This window comes from Pipistrellus kuhlii, unplaced genomic scaffold, assembly GCF_014108245.1.
Source record: "Pipistrellus kuhlii isolate mPipKuh1 unplaced genomic scaffold, mPipKuh1.p scaffold_m20_p_8, whole genome shotgun sequence".
Taxonomy (NCBI): Eukaryota; Metazoa; Chordata; class Mammalia; order Chiroptera; family Vespertilionidae; genus Pipistrellus; species Pipistrellus kuhlii.
The window spans coordinates 3220415-3240110 of NW_023425584.1; the positions used below are offsets into that span (position 1 = coordinate 3220415).

Consider the following 19696-nt stretch of genomic DNA (forward strand, 5'->3'; position numbering starts at 1 on the left):
AATTATAGATTTGCAGCAAGTTGCAAAAAGTGGAACAGAGAGGTCCCATGACACTTCATCCACTGTGGCTTAATGGTTATGTCCTCACTTGAGTACAAAAGCAGGGAACTGACATTGGTACGATCCACAGACATTACTCAGATTTCTCCTCTGGATACTTTTTCAGAGGGTAGTTTTTCCTGGTCTAAAAGGACCTTAGAGACACTGCATTTTTCTGATGAGAACATGAGAAGAAAAGTCAAAGAGGCTGAAGGACTATTGAAAGTCAAAGTGCTAAGAAGTGGCCAGTTTTGAATGATATCCTCTTTCCTCAGAAACAGCAGAGTTCCACAGGACATCAGTGGAGACCTTGCAAATTATCTTATTCCAAACATACCTAATCGGACGGATGCATTTTAAAATATATATTATTTGTCATCTCTCCAGACTTCAAAAAGCTTTCCTTATTAAAAAATTTACCATTATTTATTTGTTGAAAAGTATTTTGTTTTACTGCATCAGTAATATGATAAGCCAAATTAAAAAAAAAAAAATACAGACAAAAACTGGGCCAGGCTGGTCACCATTTGAAGCAATAGGCTGTCTTGCCACCTCTGACCTCAGTCAGTGCAAGCTGTGTCTGGCACAAAGCAGGCTCATTAACACTGAATGAATGAATGAATGAACGAATGAACAGATGAACAAATGAACAAATAATTTAAATGGGAGAACAAGTACTTTCAAGTAAGATGTATTTGTGCAGAAAAATTTATTTTGAGGAATAGTTTTCACAAAATCAGAGCTGGAAGTGCCCTTAAGAAACATCTACTCTGGTCATTCTCAACCCTGGCTACATCAACTGGGATAGGACCCAGTATTTATATATTATTTTTAAAGCTCCCCATTATAAAGTCCTTGTTATTAGGGTGATTCAAAATCCCTCGCTATAAAGATGAAATTGGGGTTTCCTCAAATTTACATGTCTTATTCAGGATAATATAGGCAGTTAGAAACAGCATGGAGACAAGTAGGAATAGCACCATTTTTTCCTTAAGATAATACACAGGAAATATTTCAAGAATGACAAAACATCCTTTTAACTTTGAAACTCTTGGCCATTTTTAAAAATTTGAAACTAAGCTAAAAAATCTACCAACGTTTGCACTCTTTCTAGTGTCTCGTCACTGTCATGGGGTCAGACACGTAGGTTTAAGGCACTAAGCAGCTTTTGCCTGAGATATAAAACAACGAGGGGTACGGTCCACGTCTTTTCAGCTAACTGCCTACCCTAAGCAATTAGTATTCTGGCAGTTCTCTTAATTAATGTCATAATGGGCCTACAGTCAGTGATTATCAAATATTTAACAAAAAGTCCAACATACATAAAATTGATGGACTTGACCAGATACAAAATATGAATCCAAATATTTGCCATCATGTTGATTAGATTATGTAGATAGTATTTAATAGTTTAAACTTTAAACTATTAAAATCAAATAGTTACATTAAAATCAAATAATTACATTGTTAAAAAGTACCTTTCATCGAATCATTTTCAGCTCTCATTATGTCAATGAGTGAGCTCTCCAGGGAGTGCATGTCGAATGTCCTGGGGCGATCCTGTAACACAAACAGCCACAAACCACTTTTTAAAAAAGCATTTAATTATGAAAAAGCTGCACAGGATGGGACACAGATCAAAAGTGGCGATTTTATTCCCTCTCTGTGCAATGTATATTATTGCTACATTTTATTTTGAACACAAAACATAAAAAACACAAAGGTTAAGGACCCTGGGCTCAGCAAAGAGTGATTTGATGTCTAATAGTAATTCCAATAGATACATTACTTTTTGTTAATAAAGAAGAAACAATAAAAAGTTGTAAAGACATTGAACGTAAAAATAAAATTTGTAATCTTTCTCTTCCCTTAAGATCGCAATACCATGGCAAACAAAGCTTTCCAAACTGGTTCCAGCAGTTACTGATCGGAGTGGCATCTCTACACATGCTATTCAGAATACTTCTAATTTTCTTACAAGCAAAGCTTTAAAAATAGTCATCAAAGGTCTGCAAGACCACCAAGAGGCAGAGTAGTCTTGCTTTTCTGCCACTGGAATGAAAGGGAAGAAGAGGCACAGAGAACACTGCTGGCCTAAATCCTGGCCTCACACCATGCACTCCAGAGTTGGAGGGGAATCTTAAAATACACAACCACCCAACTGCTCTGACATTCTTCCGGATGAAAAGTACTAGCGATAACTGAAATTAATGCTTAGCTTGGTAAGTGAGAAGTTGGAGATGGAAACATTTTCAAATTAAACTTTGAAAGGAGGCAGTGATACCCACTTCCATTGCATCTTAAGCATAAGGACACACACACACACACACAGACCACGGCCAGCACAGTAAAGAAAAAGGAATTTGACAAGCAGGATTCCTTAATCTTCTCTTCAGTGATATTGTCTCTTACATTATTTTTGAACTCAAAGACCTTCAGACAATGTATTGAGGGTTTTTAGGCTCCATGAATTCAGAAGGAAGCAGTTGCAGCAGTTTGCTGATGCAGACTAAGATGCCATACCCTTGCCATCCTTAGCCTCGTATGAACTCCCCGCCCCTCACAACCCAACCTTATGACCGATTAGAATGATTATAAACTACTTTACTTGTCTAACATTTTACTTCTTATCATGCTTTGGTAATTCCGAGAGTTCAAAGGCTACGTATTTTGTCAATCTTTGTGTTCTCAGAGAGGGTGTAATGGTTGTCATTCTTAATTTACACCCTCTAACTCAGGGGTTCCCGACATGGGGCATGGGCAATGTGATTTTTAGGTGGGGGGGGGGCGCAATTCGAGAATGAGTTATTAACAGTGAATTTTTTCCATTTCTATGATTTTAGGGGCCTCATCTACAGTATATAAATATATATTGTGACATATTTATGCATTTCAGTTCTCTATTACGTTTTGAAACTTTATTTGCTATTTTTTCATATCACTTCATATTATTATTATTATTTTAAACAATTTCTTAGCGATCTCTTCAGCACTTCAACTGTCCTTTGCTTTTTTATCTTTCTCTTTCATGGATGCCAGGTCCTTTGGAAGCTTGTTAGAGACCAAGTAAATGGCCTTTCAGGCTTCCTCCACGTGAGTAGGAACTCACTTTTTGAAAAAGAATTATATGTCACGGGAGTGGGGGGGCATCAGGATTTTAGAGATGCTTAGGTGGGGTGTGGGCAAAAAAAGGTTGGGAACCACTGCTCTAACTGATCTTTTCTATCAATCTTTAGTCCTAATGAAAAAGCAAACAAACCTAAAATGTATATTTGCAATTAGGCAGCAGGTGGAGGAGCAGATACTAATAAATAAACTTAAGGAATCATAACTCCACCAAGATGGTTTTCCTACCAACAACCAAAAGGCCAAATCAAGAGTGCTTTGACTTCCACAGCTCATTCTTTGATTTTGCCTTTTATGATTGTGAATTGGGCCAAATATTATAACCACTGATATATTTTCTAGGATCTACTTCCCAGAAGGTAAACAGCTATACAATAGAAGGCTTGTTAAATGACAGCTCTTCTTGACTGACGATGAGCTGATGACCGAAACATGCACATCAGCAGACACTGCATGCGTGAGCTCAGACATGAGGAAGCCTCAATGCCACCACCGGTGAGTCAGGTGAACTTGGGCACTTTCACCTCCAAATCTCTTCCCTGATCTGAGAAAGGAAAGAGTTTAATGGGATCTTAAATATCCCCTTCCTAGCTCCAAAATATACTTGTATTCTAGCTTTCTGATGGCCTTAGCTTGTGTTTTTCCAAGAGTCGCAGTTTAAATTATTTTATGGCATGAACCAAACAATGTGAGAATTACTAATCAAAACTCACCACATCTGCCCACAGGAAGCTGGGGATCATCACAGATGAATGCTAAATAACACGCTTTAAAAATCTACTTAAAACGATTCATTGAAGGGGATGTCTTGATTTCAAAAAAAAAAAAAAAAGGTCAAAGAATCTATTATGAAACAAAAGAACACTGGCAGCTATATTTGCTTCTCTATTGTCAGTTTCTCTAGGCAGCCTACAGGGATAAAAGGTAGAAAAGCAGAACCACCCTTTATTAAGCATCTACTAAGTACCAACCTTATTCTAGGCACTTTATTAATACTGTCTTAATCCTCAAACCTCCTTATAACTTATGTTCTATTATTTTAATGATAAAAACTAAGACTAAGGAAAACCCATAGTCTACTGCACAGATAGGACATTGCATAGTTCAGCAGTTTATCAGAAGTCAAGTCCAAGTTTCACTCCAAAGTAGGCAGTGCTTCCTTGGATGAGGTAATGGTCATGGCAGTCAAAGGACCACGCTAATTAAGACATGCATTTGAACAAATGAGACCTTCTGCTGTAAGGGTCCAAGGGGCAGGAATGTGCTGGCTAGTGTCCGACCAACAGTAGGCACTCAAATATTACTCATTAACTGAAAGAAAAAACAAAATATATAAGAGTAATCTAGAATGATATCAGCAATACTAAAAACATAGGAAGAGAATGAGAAGCCTTATCTTCCCCTGCTGAGATGACAGACAGATGTGGTGCCCAAATTAGTGACCCCTCGCAAATGGATCTCTAGGTTATCCATGGCTAACCACAGGAGTAGAAGTGGTAGTAATAGTAATAGTACTAGTAATAGTAATAATATCAGCAGCTAGCATTTATCTAGCTCTAATCTTTACATGTCTAATCTTACTTATTATTCACAAAAATCCTATACAATTAGGCATATTCAGTTATTGTCCCATTTCACAAATGAAGAAACTGAAGCTTAGAGTGATTAATAATTTTATCAATATCAGGTAAAAGTAGAGGCAGATTCTGAAGGAGGAACTAAGCCTTATGATGATAGAAAATGTAGCTTAATAATCATGAATGAAAATAAAAGAGCATCAGTTATTTTCAAGGCTCAGCAAAGCAAACTGGGTTACAATGCTTAGACCTCATTTTATTTTGTAACCTTGTTCTATTTAATATATGGAGCTGCGTGTCAGTAACTAATTGGTTTCAGTTTCTCCTATCTCTACTTCACAGGGTAATTCCTAAAGGAAAAATCATACAAGTCACTTTGAAAATCAAAGTTGATAAAAAATAACCTTCTGAAAAAACAAATTAGTATTTCAAAGAGCAGGCAGGACCGTCCCTTTATTTTGCACATCTGAATAGTCCTGCCATGGCAAAATAGGAAGACCCACATCAGCATGTAACTGATGACAAGACGTGGCTTTTCACAACATTCCAGAAGAAGCCACAAGAAGCACACACACCACGTGGTCTATCACTATCAGAAAGAACTAGATTCCATTAGGGCCACAAACCAAAACCGTCATTCGTGGTTTGGGGTTTGTCGTTGTTGTTAATGTTCAGATGGATAATCTAAGCCAGTGCTTCTCATCCTTGAGAGAACATCATAATCATCTGGAGGTCTTGTCAAAACATGGATGACTGGGTCTACCCCCAAGTTTCTCTCTCAGTAGCTCTGGGCAGGGTCCAAGAATTCACATTTCTAACAAGTCTTCAAATGAAGCTAAGGATTACCACACTTTGAGGACCATGAGGTAAGCAATTCCATTGAACAAGTTAACTTCACTAGGTACTTGGAGGTGTGATTTGTAGCTTACATCTTGGTGAAAAGTCATGACACAATCGAGCTTAAATACTCCACATAAACCATTTTAAGGTTTCCATGTGAAGAGAAGTGCTTTGCTCTCAAAACCCAAAACAATGCCCTTTGTTCCACTCTCTATGGTCATAACTTGAAAAAAATGACAATCAATTTCAACAATTCAACCACCACATCATGACCATTCTATTACTGACTCTTCTCTCTGTTATACTTGAGTAGACATGTTTTGGCATACTAGACTGGGTATAAAACATAAAATACAATTAACTGCATGTAGCCATATCATTAAGAAGTAAGACAGCCCTAGCCGGTTTGGCTCAGTGGCTAGAGCATCGACTTGCAGACTGAAGGGTCTCAGGTTTGATTCTGGTCAAGGGCACATGCCCAAGTTGTGGGCTTGATCCCTAGTGCAGGAGGCAGCTTATCAATGACTTTTTATCATTGATGTTTCTATTTCTCTTTCCTCTCCCTTCCTCTCTAAAATCAATAAACACACACATACACACATATATATTAAAGAAAAAAGAAGCAAGACAAAATTCAGCTACTCTCTTGACTCATTCTATTCCTATAAAGACAGACATCACTGTGGACACTTCTCGGACTGCTATGTGTCTGCACTGGCCTGTGGAAGTTTCTCTTTCTGGCTTAAATTTTCCCTGGTGAAGAAGGGAAAGGAAAATATTTTGTTTTGAAAGTAAAGTCTATGCCAGTGTATCAAAAAGGTGCCTAAGTAAGCAGGAAGTTTGAGATGCCAGTAAAGCCTATAATTAATGGTACCTACAAGAGTTTTAATCCAAGATTTTCCAAAATGTAAATATTCTTCTTGGATTAAAAGTTTAAGCCCACGGACATTGACAGTTTGGCCCTGGCTGGGCGGCTCAGCTGGTTGGAGTATCGTCTTGTACACCAAAAGGTTTGATTCCCTGGCAGGGCAGACACCTAGATTGTGGGTTCAATCCAGGGTCAGGGTGTGTGTGGGAGGCAACTAATGGATGTTTCTTTCTCACATGGATGTTTCTTTCTCTCTTTCTCCTCTCCTTTCCTCTCTCTAAAATCAATTAAGAATAAAGAAATTAAAAGTTGACCATATGGGCAACTTCTAAGATTCCACCTCCAGATGACCCACACATTCTTGTGCGGGCACAGGTGCCTTTTCCCGTGTCTCCCTCAGCATGCTGACATCCTGCATGACACTGACAAGCTCTCTATAGCTCTCTCCCCCAGACTGTGAGCTCCGCTCATCCCCATAACCACAGATTGTAGCATATGTGTAACATACAGTAAACCGCCATGGTGTCCACCGATATAAAAGTGGCTAACTTGTTCCTCCTGGCTCAGTGCTGCGAATATTATGTGAGTTATGTATCATTTACATAAATCAGTTCCTCACAACCATCATACGAGGTGGGTACCATTATCATCCCCATTCTAGGCAAGTAAAGCTATGAGAAGGTACCTAACTGTCCTCAAAGTCACGCACTAAGCAGTGAAGTCTGGCCTGCACGTTTAGTAGCATCTCACATTTCTAAGCAGATTCCTTCCTTAGTCAGTCCTTTCTCATTTATGGCCATTTTATAACAAAGGCAGAGTCTTACAGAGCAAAGGACTGAATGTCCTCCATGCATTACCCTCATTGGAACAATAGCTCCATCCACTCCCATGTGAACTGACAAATCAGATCTCTCCAGAAAGCCTATGAGAACATTTTTTATTCCACCTTCTCTAAAGAAACCACACTCATTTGAGCATTAGAAATCCTTAAAGAGGTAAACATTTCTTGTCACCATTTAACTGTATTAAAAAATAGACTGGCATTCTCGACTTGATTACTCAGCTCCTGGATCAATAGTCCCTCTCTTCCTACTGACCCTTTGTTCTCACCTTGCCTGGCAGAGGGAAGTAAAATCCATTCCAAGACCTGTGTTAAGTCACCTCTTACTAGACAAGCGATCCTCACCCTGCAGCATCTCCAAATCTTGATTCCGTCAGCAGAGTGAGGACCGCACTTTTCTTATGAAGTTGTGGTGAGAAGAAATGAGATCAGGCCTGCGGCCACCTGTGCACCATGCCCAGCAATCACAGACCCTTTCAGCACCTATTCCCTCTGCCCCGTCTCTCTGGTGCAATGGTAAGAGGCCTGAATCGAGCATTGTCGAGGCGGTATTGTTGTATCTGAATAATTCAGCTGTTCTGTGATATTTCTTGTAGTCCATTTTCATAGAGATTCAAAATCTATAAACCCAAGAATATCAGTCTATGATATATCCTTCCTAATAAGCTACTCGGGGCAAGAGGTCATTAAAGGTAGTAGGTAAATACTACTCAGATTCCTCCCTAAGAAATGAAGCAATGAGCGCCCTTCTGGCCACTCAGCTCCTCTGCTCCTCCTCTGCCTGGCCTGGTCAGGGGCCACAGTCACAGAGAGAACACACAGGCACACTCTGTATTCATTAGCGAGGCTTGTGTCCTGCAGGGCTTGTAACCCGTCATCTCTTCTTTTATGAGCCTTGTCAGCAAGTGTCACAAAGCAGCCTGTGCCAGTGTCAGCCTCTCTGGGTCCTCACAGCTCCCACCCCCCATCCTCCGTTCTCCCGAGTCTCCGAAGCAGAAGGTACTTCCCAACACTCAGGCACCAAGTGAGAGGTCACCAGACTTCCCACTTCGTATGGAGAAGGAGGATGCTTGCCGGGTCATGCAGTCCCTCCCGGGGGCCTCCGGAACCATCAGACATTTGTGGATTAAAAGAGAGCAAGAGATGAAAAGGCTTGGTGCAGTCCAAAGGCCCGCATAAGACCCCTGAACCTCTGAACTCCTCTTAGAGCACACGGACAGAGTCAGCCACCAGGCTCTCAGGACTGTCCTGTTCCCTCTCCTCTCGGGGACCCTTGCACAAATCCACAGAACCTGAGCCTCAGGGAAGGCTGAGAGGAAAACTGGCCATACTCCTCCCACATGGCGGGCCACCGGCTGGCCTTCGGAGTGCCTGCTGGGTCTCTTTTTTGGTGATGCCATGTGACCACCAGCATCCTTCTCTGCCTGAAGGTGGTTTCCTTAAAGGTCAGCACCAGGCTGAGTGGTGAAACAGGCTGAGCAGATGCAACAGGAATACGGGCCTTGCTTTAGTTCCTATCTTTCTTTTAAAAATAAATAAAGAAAAACATTTTTGTTTTTGTTTTTAACGGGCAAAAAGCTCTTTCTCTTTTAGAAACACAGACTAAATGATTTATAAATGAAATGATAGAATACCTGGGAACTTGGTCAAAGTAGCATGAAAGGGAGGGAAAGGGGTAGGAAGTCAGAGGGAAGAGGACTCTCCAGGAGCTGGTCATTGGTGAAGCCAGGTGACATGTACTCAGGGATTTGCTTTATTTTGTCTAGTATTGAATATGCTTACATTTTTCCATAGGAAATTTAAAAGGCATGGGGGGAAACTTTACTCAGAGGGGAAAAATAGTTGGTCACTAAATTTTTCAGAATGAAGGTATCATCTAGTCTGCTTCCCATTATTATTTAACTATAATGACTTTATTTTTAAAAATTATAGTTCAGTTTATAAAATTTTCCCTTATGATTAAGCTCTCTTTACCACACGCCCATTATACAATGTTTTTTACATTTTAAAAAAATGTGCTATTTGCAAGATTTTGAATTAATCTTTCTGATGATTTGCTTTCTTATAACAGCAGAATCTTCAGAAAGCTAAACACGAGACATATTTCATTTTATCCTCAAGAAAACCAGACAAAAGAAATGAGAAAATGAAAGATCCTCAGTCACACAGCTAGAAAGTGTCAGAGCCATATTTGGAACCAAGATCTGAGTTCCATACTATAATTAGATTTTTCTGAGCAGCATCATTCTCATATTGGGCTTTGTTTTTCTAAGGTTCTTACAGAGAGCAGCTATGTCACTGACCAGCATTTGATGCAATCCTCAAAAACAACTGAAAGAACTATTATTAAAAGGACATTATGCAATCTTTAAATATAAATATGGCTCTCAAATATATAATACTGAGGAATTATGATTGGGATATGTCCGGTAAATAGTCAGCCAACAGAAATTGCCCAATCTAATTACTACAGTATGAAAAGCACTTGTTCAGCTTAAGACTTTAAACTTTGTACACACGAGAGAGTACCTGTGAGTGGCTGGTGGAGTGTTTAACCGGCAATGGGACCTGCATTCTGCTACCCATAGGTTCAAGTCTGCCTTTGGTGGTGCCATTTTGCCACCAAACTTAAATAAGCACATCTGTGTACAAGGAAGCCTGTACAAGTACATATTTGTAAATGTGACCATTAATAAAATATTTAGAAATGCCATTTATACATTGTTTTTGATATATCTAAAGTTGAATGTTAGTTTACTTTAAACAGCTCATGGATGGCAATAAAAGAAAATTGTTTGGGCCAGTTGCTAATCTATAGTAATAAAAGCATAATATGCAAATTGACCGAATGGCCGAACATGGATGACCTTCTGTGGCTGCAAAGGCCTATCCTGCACATCGAGCCTCTGGTTTGTTTATAATGGGGAAAATGTTTGTTCAGTATCACTCAAAGATTAGCACAGATAAAAAATATATTAAATAAACCAAATAAAATAATTTTATGAGATATTTAGTCCTATGTTTAGGCCACAATATAGCAGGTGCTTTATAAATAAATTAATAAAAATATGAAAACCAAAACTCAATTCCAAGATAAAAGCTAAAATATTTTTTATTTTAATAAAATACCAATTCAAATCTCTGGTATATTTTCCTATCTCTTTTTTCTGTAATATAAACAAATGTTTCAAATTTGGTAAGATCTCTCAAAATACTGAAAGATATAGGCGACCAACGCTAATGAGAGTTTAGGGAATATACAACTATAATAATTTATAAGTTTAATAATTCTGCTAAAGGTAATCTGTCCTGGGCTGCATTTAGTTTTTCCAAAAGGAGCTCTTGGAGAAGTAAAACCTATGTAATAAAGTAAGCAATGCCAAGAACTGTTTGAACCATTCACAGATGCCCAAGCTACATTTGTAATTACTTTAAATTCATAATTCAATTCAATATTAGAGAACTATGCTTTAAATTAAAAAAAAAAAAAAATCAAGGGACCTCACAGTAAGCCTCCACTGTCAGGTATTGCCTAGATAAGGACCGTCCTCCTGCATTTCAGCAATTTGCTCAAGGTCACGCAGATAATTAAGAGTTTAGAGTCAAATTTAAGGCTGGACCCTGAGCCTGTGCTTCCCTCTGTTACATTTCTGGATTCACAAAACAGCCTTCCTCAGTAATTATTCAAGTTTCACCGGTGGAAACTGATTAAAAATGGGATTAATACTTTTATCTTTCTATCTACTAAGAATTTTCTGAAAACCTGAAAGAACTTCTATTTTAATAATATAAAATGATGAGAGAATCAACACTAAATTTGAAGTAAACAAATTACATACCGCTATAACCTTATCACGGTAAAATATACCTTAATTTCTGCAAGAACAATTTTATTTGGACCATCAAATATAAAATGAGTTTTATCAGGAAAAATTAAGATAAATGCTAAAGTGATGGGCTCACTGCCTTAAAGAGAGACAAGTTACACACGTTATGTTATCTGCGATGGGGCAAAAAACTAAGGTACAATAACAGAGTGCTGGAGAAACGTGATGGTGGATCTTCCAGCTTATCCTCCTTCTAGAAACATAGAGAACAGTCCCAAGAAAAATAAATTCAGACTTTAAAATTCAAAGGAGACATATGTGAATGCTAAGACTGCCTTTCCATTTCTTTCTCATGACCACCATTAAGGATTATTTTCAAAAGCATAAACTCACTAAGTAAGTAACATCTTTCTAGTTGCAATTTGCAAAAAAAAACACAAAACACAATCAGTAGGCTTACAATAAACAGTTTTTTCCTGAAAGATGCTGGAACAATGTATTCATCATATTCCATGGCTTCTCTGAAGACAACAACAAAATACAATAAAAAACTCTACCCAACCCAAATTCTATTCCATCAGGAAAGCAATATCACCTAGTTATTGTAAAAAGCTCTCTACAAGAAGACATAAAATTAGACCCGGTAGGCTTTTCCAAAAGTTTTTCTAGTATCTCAATTTTGCTGGAATTTACAGTGAAAATATTAGTTTTCCCTCTTCTTGTATAAATAAATATAAAATCAAAGTTTTCTATGCAAAGACCCCTCTTAAAACTATATTAAAAACAAAACAAAAAATGTAATGAGGTTGCACTTTAGACAATAATTCACCTTGACTTTTAGAACTGAAGCAACATAGGACACTTTGTTTTAAAATATAAGATTGCATTTATAATTTTAAGAATCAATAAACTGACAACCCAAGAAGAACTATTAAAGTGACATGAATTATTTGCCTGGTTAAGAAAAACAAATCCGTGGTGACTGTGTCTGTAGTCAGAGCAAATAATCTCTAAGTCCTACCAACCAATCTTTGTGACAGATTTTGTCCCCCTTTCTTTTCTGCCCACCTCCTGGTTCTTAGCTAATGGAGATGGGAACATAACTGAGCTGAAGGTAAGAGAGGATGAGAATAGATACTACACAATTCCCCTCAGATGATCTAGGCACCCCCCAAAGAAGTGCTACAGTCAAATACAACTGCTGGCGGTGCCCCAGCATACTATTTGGTTTGGACATTAGGATTCCAGGATGTGCTTGTAGGCCGGGAATTCCCCACACCCGCCCCCCGTTAATGTAAAGGTCAAATCATGTCTATAGTCACATGAATATGGATTCTGTTTCTTCATTTTGAAATTGGGGCAATAAAAACAGACCTCACGGGCTGAGAAATCTCACATAGGAAGTGAGATAACATATGTAAAAGCACCTATTTCAGAGCCTGTAAGTTATCTATAATAATAAAAGAGTAATATGCTAATTAGATCAGATGTCCTTCCGGGCAACCGAAGCCCGGGCCTCTGGTGCCAGAGGGTAGCTAGTGCTGGCAGCCAGGGGAAGGAAGGCCTTCTCTTGCACAAATTTCATGCATTGGGCCTCTAGTGTGTAATAAAAACAAAGAAAAAGGGTTGATTTGAATACTAAGTTTAACATTTAAAAGTTGATAAATATATTCTATTATTTTCTACTTTTAAAATGTTATCTATAATCAGCTTTAGAGCAGCATTTACCAATTATTCTCTGTAAAAAGGTTCCTCTCATATTACATGCTTCTTCTGGGAGGCATTTCCTTACTGTACCCCAGGCCCCCACCGGTATCAGGTCTATGGGAAGAGGCACTGTAGTGTAATAGGTGAGGGCCAAATTTTATGTGTCGATAGTAATAATAATAATTCTACCTTGTATGATTGTTGAATGTATTAGATGAGTTTATACATGTAAGACACTTAGACTATCACAGACACGTTAGCCATTATTAAATATATGTTAAATTTAGTTGTATCTGAAAACTGGACTTGAGGAATGTTATCTGAATTCACACAATGAAAACTTTAAGTTAAGCAAAACTCAGAAACAAATTTTAACACAAAATATCCAAAATACAATGCTTTAGCATATCAGTTATCTGGAAGATTATTCACATATTTGGAATCTGTGCTCCTGCTCCATAAACATGGATAAAAGAGAAGATTAAGATGGGGGGGGGGGGGAAACACACACACACAAAAAAACAAAAAAACCCCACCTCATTAAAAATGTTACCACTACTTTTAATTCACCATATGGTACTCAGACCTGCATTAAACAAATAAAAAACCATTCTGATAAACATTGTCCAGTATTAGTTACATTTTATATTTCCTTTTAAAAAGCAATACCATGCTGGTCTTTGATTGGATACCAATGTTATAAAGCAGCTCTATCCTGTAATGTCTGTGGTAAGTTTAAGATCTCTTACACCTACGGAATAGGAATTGAAACTGAATTACTAATATCTATAAAATTTCTTTCCTAAAATTAATAGTGCTCAAAGAAATACATTTAAATAAGAGAGTAGTGGTGGGTTTTTTGTTTTAAGAGTGGATTGTGGAGGTAAATTCCATAGTGGCCTACTTTGCTTTAGGATCAAAAGGAAGTTTGAAATCACCTAGGTCACCTCCCCCACATTTTATAAAGAAACTGAGTCCCCCCAATGCTATGATACCGACTGATAGGGCCAAGGCCACAACATAGATCTCCTGGCTCCCAGTCAAATAAATTTCCCTTCAAGTTTTTTCATATCAAATTTATCCAATTCATATCAATTCAAAACTATTTTTTGTGCCAAATAACTAATTCAAAAGAATTCTTGTTAAAACAAGCACACAGAACTACATTCATTCCAGTAAGCACCACAGCAGTCAGTTTACTAACTTCTTATGATATTTTCAAAACCCAATTAGGAATTTGTTTAAATATTTTTTTCAAATCACTTATTCTTATTGTGACTTTCAAATCACCCCAATGCTAGAGCCTGCATGCTCATGCGTGTGCGCATGTGTGCTTGCTCTCCTGCTCTCTTACACACTCTCTCCCCAATCTCTCCAAAAAATTGTGGGGATGGTCAGGAGAAATCAGCAATTTACTTTCTAATTCTACCATATTTGAGCCAGGTATATTGATTCCTTTTTCCCATCCTCAGCATAAGAGATAACAATTCCAAGGAATGAGTTAGTTTCTAACAATATATTTTAGTAACAATCCTAGCCTATTTTATTATTTCAGAAACCAACTTAATAGAAACCATCTGATGAAAAAGACTTCACTTGTTAAACACATTCCATTAGCTCCATAAAAATATTATTCATGTGCACACATGTTGTTTATTCATTTTCTGAAATTTTTACTTTTCCCAAAGCGAACCTTTATCAAAGTTAGTAAACTGAGAATGGAAAATAAACCTTGAGGTCATTCTATTAGTGTATAGTAGCAAAATAAAAAAGAATAGAGGTCATTCTATTAGTGTATAATAGCAAAATAAAAAAGAATAGTGTATTCAACATTCAATTCTGAGCTAATGCTAATCCAGTTAAAATATATAAAATGCCACCTAGATGTTTTTAAATAATATATATGAGTAACTCATAACAGTTACCTTTGCATTAAATTTCCCTTAAATTTATGTTCAAAGGAATGTCAAAAACAACTTTTTAAAACCAGACTTCCTGAGACTGGCCTTTTACCTGACCATTGAAACACAGAAACTGCTCCCTTTGGTCTGAGTAAAATCTCTTTCTAAAAACAGAAGTCAACAGAGCTTTTTGATCCTTAGGCCAAAAATTGGTTTTAAAGAATCTAAAACTAAATTTAACCAAATATTTTAAGATCCATTCTAACCATTACACCTGAATCCTTAGGAAGGTTTTATTTCCAAGGAATGACACAGTGTTTTCTTAGCAAACTTCCTCTGCCACTAAGTAAACTACTGATTAAAACAGATAATTCTTCACGAAATCTGTTTTGGCCCTTGCAGAAAGCGATCTAATAATTCTCTACCTACAACACATGTGTGTGTATAAGCATGTGTGTATACAGGTATATTTTTAATCCTTGTTTTTTTTAAACTAGAGATTGTACTCTTATGAGCTGTGTGCTCTTAGGAAAGTTATATCTTTTCATCTGTAAAATGGGATAATAATTGAACTTACCTTGTGGGGTTGTTGTGAGGACTGATTAAATGTTAGTTTATTATCTCATATAAATTTCCTGAACACATAAATGATCATACCTCCGAAATATACAATTTAGTGGGGCATCTGATGTTCAATTAACTATGAAACTCCCCTTATCTCATATCTATCAGCTAGACGGGCTGCTCACTAAATCAGAAACATCGAACAATGTGAGTCCTGCAGAATAAGGACACACTGGTGGCAGAGAGACAAGCGATCCTGGCCTGGATCTATTTTTAGGCCCGGTTTAATTAGCTACACCCCTAGTGTTAACATTGGAAAATAAACAAATGGGTGAAAGGCATCATAAAAGAGTCTCTCTGAGATCTAGGGCTCCATAGTACTCACAAATAACGCGCATGAAGAAAACACTCAGAGCGTTTCCCCAGCAGCCCTCGCTGGCACTAGGCAGGCCAGAAACTGCAGAGGTTTCAAAGGAAATTAATGCGTTCAGACTGTTCACGCCGCACACGGCTCGGAGAGGTTCCAGGTGTGAAATGTGCGCGTGAGAAAACTACAATTTAAGGGTTGGTTTTCAGTGACTTGCCACCTGACGGTGCAGAAAAGGGCATTTCTTTGGTTATAGAGTCACCGCACACAGGTAGGAATCGCGCAGTAGTTTCCACAGCCAGAGCTGTCCTTACATTACGCACTTCATGTAAATAAGTGGGGAAAACTAACCCTGATTCTCCTGTCAGGCCAGAAAGGTGTTACTTAATAATTATGACATCACTAGCCAGCTCCCTGGTATGAATGATGCCAAGTCACACAACAAGATCACAATGAGAAGTGCACCCGAGAAACAGCTGAATATTTTGTTCCAAGTTCCACTCCCCTCCTGCCCAAATAACGCCTGCTAAGTCCTATTCTAAGCAGCCTGTGGTGGGCACACGGGCAATTCCCGCCCTCTCGGCTGGCTGCGCACCAGGCCCTTTCCTTGTTCCTCTATCTGACCGGGGAACCGTCTTACCGGGAAAGGGAAAATGTTGTCAGCCCTGTTCAAGCTCTCTTCCATCCAGGACTTGGGAGCAAAGGCAGAGCTGGGGCGCGCGTACTTCTGGAGCTGGATGTGATTGCTCGCGAAATTCTTCTTCAGGGGCGAGATGGAGTTCAGGGGCGTGATCCCTCCGTTCAGCCCTCGGCGGTGGTCGCGGCCTTGGGAGCCGGCCCAGCCGCCGTAGCCGCCGCCCGGGCTCCAGGAGGAAGAGGGGGTGGGCGAGGGGCTCTGGTAGCTGCTCCAGGGAGACGGGGGCTTGCTCAGGCTGTTCGCCAAGTGAGGCAGCTGGTTGAAAGCAGCATTTCTGTGTGTGAAAGGCGGGGGGTGGGGACTGGCGGGAGACCTCCGCTGCTGCTGATGCTGGCTGTGATGGTGCTGGAAGGGAGGGTGATGAGGGTGGTGCTGGGAGAGCGGCCCGATCTGCGGGGAGAAGCTGCCTCCGAAGCCGGGGCTCACGTGATGGGGGAAATTTTGGAACAACAGAGCACCGTTATTCGCCGAAGCCGCGGGGACCCCTCCCTGGTGAAAGAAACTGGCGTCTTCGTTGATGATGGTGGAGGAGGAGGGCGCGATGGCCGCTGACCAGTTACTGAAGCCGGTCAGGGACGAGTCGCTGGACGTCAGGGGCTGGGCGGAGGTCCCGAGCCCCGCAGCTTCTTGGTAATCGAACCTTGCCAACACGGGCGATTCGATTCTGATCTTCTCCTTCCCGTTGCCATTTTCTGAAGAGGCGTCCCCTTGATTCTCTTCCGATTTTGCCTTCTCCGTTTCGGGCAGGATTCCAGCTTCCTGGCCGGGGCTGGGGGAGAGCTGCTGCTTTTCCAGGGCGTCTTGCTGTTCCTGTTGCTGACTTTTAGCTTTTTCGGACCCCAGGATCTCATCCTGAATGTTGTGGGCGGCCGGGGCAGGGAAGAGCCAGGCTGAGCCGGCGCTGCTGCCATTGGCAGCTGTGTTATTATTTATAAAAGCAGCGGGGCTGGGGGTGGCATTTTGGTGATGGTGTGGAGGCTGCAGGTGCGGGTGGAATCGGACTGGAAAAGCAGATTTATTCCCAGTATTGCTTTGCACTAGCACTCCAAACCCGTAATCCCCCATTTATTATTTTTAGGAGCAGAATCTTATAATAAAAAAAAAAAGGCCAAAAAATAAAAAATGAAAGCACGACAACCTGATGTTTCACGCCTTTGTATCCTCTACCCAAAATATCTGTTTGAAATGTCTTATTAATAGCTAGCTCAAAGATTGCAGCTTATCACCCTAGATAGTTCTGATTTGGAATTCTGGTCTCTGAGAAGAAAAGAAAAAAAAAATCACACTAAAAAAACACACCACACAACCCAAATCTCATCCAAATGGGCTTCCTTCTGGAGGGAATAAAAACGAAGGGGGTAAAAATCAAGTCTTTGGTTAGTAAAATAGGCGCTTTGTTTTTCCAAAGGAAAATGTACATGAATGACAAAAACACAGCTTCTCAAGCATCTATGGATGTAGAAGAATAAGCACTGTGCGGAGTAAAAATATATATATATGTATATATATAATTTAACAATCACATATGGTCTTCCTCAGCAGTTTAGATTCACTCACATAAAAATTAGAATAGGGCAAAAGGGGGCGGGGGAGAATACGTTCTTTTCTTGGCAGCTTGGTTAAAAAAAATCAGGAATAATTTAAGAACATTATATATTATATATTTATATAGATAGATAGATAGATTATATTAGGGTATCTGGGGCGGGCGGTGAATTCCTGGTTGCGGGAGAGGAAATCAGCTTCGACTAATGGGGAGGTGGCCGCAGGGAGGTGTCTGCTGTTCCGGGTCCGGTGCCTGCTCGTTGGCGGGGTGCAGCTTTGGCCTCGGGGGCTGTCCCTGAGGCTCTGGGTGCAGGTCTCGCTGCGGTCGCTGTTCTTGGGCTCCCCTCCGGCTTCCTCTCCCCCATGAAATGGGCTTGGAAACACCCGTTTCTCCCTCCGATCGGTCGGGGGTCGCGATCGGGAGGGATCAGCGAGACTGCAGGAGGGCGAGCCGGCGGCCCGGGGGCGCGGGGAGCTCGGGGGCGACCTGGACGGTCCTGCGGGCTCGGCCTCTTCCCCTCGCGGCGGCTCCGCGGTCTGGTTCCCTCATGGGACCCCGGGGCGGTTTGTTCAGTTCCCTCAGTTCGATTCTCCGCGGGGAGGAGAGCAAGGAAACCCCGCTAGTGTGGTCAAAGGAGACGGGCCTTCCCCCCGGTGCGCGCTCTCTTTTTCCCCCTAAGGTTTTTTTTTTTTTTAACTATAATTTAGAAGGCTTTTGTTTCTCCTCACGGTTGCTGGGCCGTCGTCGTCGTCGCCGCCGCCGCCGCCGCCGCAGCCGCCAGCGTCGCTTTACCCCGGTCCGCAGTGCCCGCTGTCGTCGTGGCGGCCTCCGCCTCGCTCTTCTTCGTCTCTCCTTCCTCCTCTGCTGTCGCCGCAGGCGCCGCCGCCGCTGCCGCCGCCGCCTCCCGGTGCTCGGGTCCCGCAGCCGCGGCTGAGTCCTTCTCCCGAGGACCGAGCCGAGTGAAATGACAACCAGCTGGAAAGAGCGAGAGACACTTCCGGTTCGCAGAGGGCGGGGTCGGGTGTCGCGGAAGCCCCGCCCACCCGCTGAGAGGCCAATCCGCGGGCAGAATTGAGGCTGGACCACGCCCCTCCGCGTAGAGGCCCCGCCCAGGAAGGTCGAAAAGTTACCGCGAGAGACGCCCCTTCCGTCAGCGCCTCGCCCAGTGAGGCCGGCCGCCCCGACCCCGCCCCCACTCGGAGCGAGCGCCGCAGGTCGCCATCTTTAGGGCGGGCAAAGCCCTCCTCCGCTGGCTATCTTCCCCTGCCACACTCGGCAGGAGGAGCGTGGAGGGGCTCGGGGAAGAGAACAGATTCCTTGAGCGCACCTGAAAAGGGACAAAGTGTTGGGTATCGAAGCGGTGACCCCTGGAAACGCGGATGGACGGAAGGACTGCCCACAGTAAAGATGGCTCCCCAGGCGTCACGTGCTGCCCCGAGCTCCGCCCCGGAGGGAGTCCTCCCAGCAGCTGTGTGGTGCCTAGAACTGCGTATGTCGCAGACTCTCCCTTCACCCTTCACCCCCAACCCCAACTCCACCCCCACCCCCCCACCCCGGCCTGGCTTAGGCCTGGTGCAGTCTTTCCGGCACAAAGGTACAGTGGCTGGAGCCGCCAGTGGCTGAGCCCCGGTGTCCTTCCCCTTCCAGCCCACCGTGCCCGCTGGAGCAGAGGGGCATTTTCAAAACAAAAATGGTGTGGCCCTCCCTCACCCGCTCAGATCTCTTCTACGGTTGCCCATTACTTGGCCTAAGTTTGGTGTTTAAGGCTTTTGTACATTTACACACACACACACACA

At 41.4% G+C, this 19696-nt stretch overlaps 1 protein-coding gene across 6 annotated transcripts in view; it reads right to left on the reverse strand.

Annotated features, from left to right (window-relative positions):
- The window catches only part of CPEB4 (cytoplasmic polyadenylation element binding protein 4), a 55585-nt gene extending 36708 nt beyond the window's left edge, over positions 1-18877 (reverse strand). For 5 of the 6 annotated variants that reach the window (XM_036424733.2, XM_036424731.2, XM_036424736.1 and 2 more), the window contains exons 1-2: positions 16298-18876; positions 1518-1599 (exon numbers count right to left, since the gene is read on the reverse strand). In XM_036424733.2, the coding sequence (XP_036280626.1) occupies positions 1518-1599; positions 16298-17419 (1204 nt within the window). In that variant the 5' untranslated portion in view covers positions 17420-18876. Of the gene's footprint in view, positions 1-1517; positions 1600-16297 lie in introns of all 6 variants that reach the window. The other variant, XM_036424735.2, reaches the window with a different exon arrangement.
- Between the last annotated feature and the right edge of the window lie 819 nt (positions 18878-19696).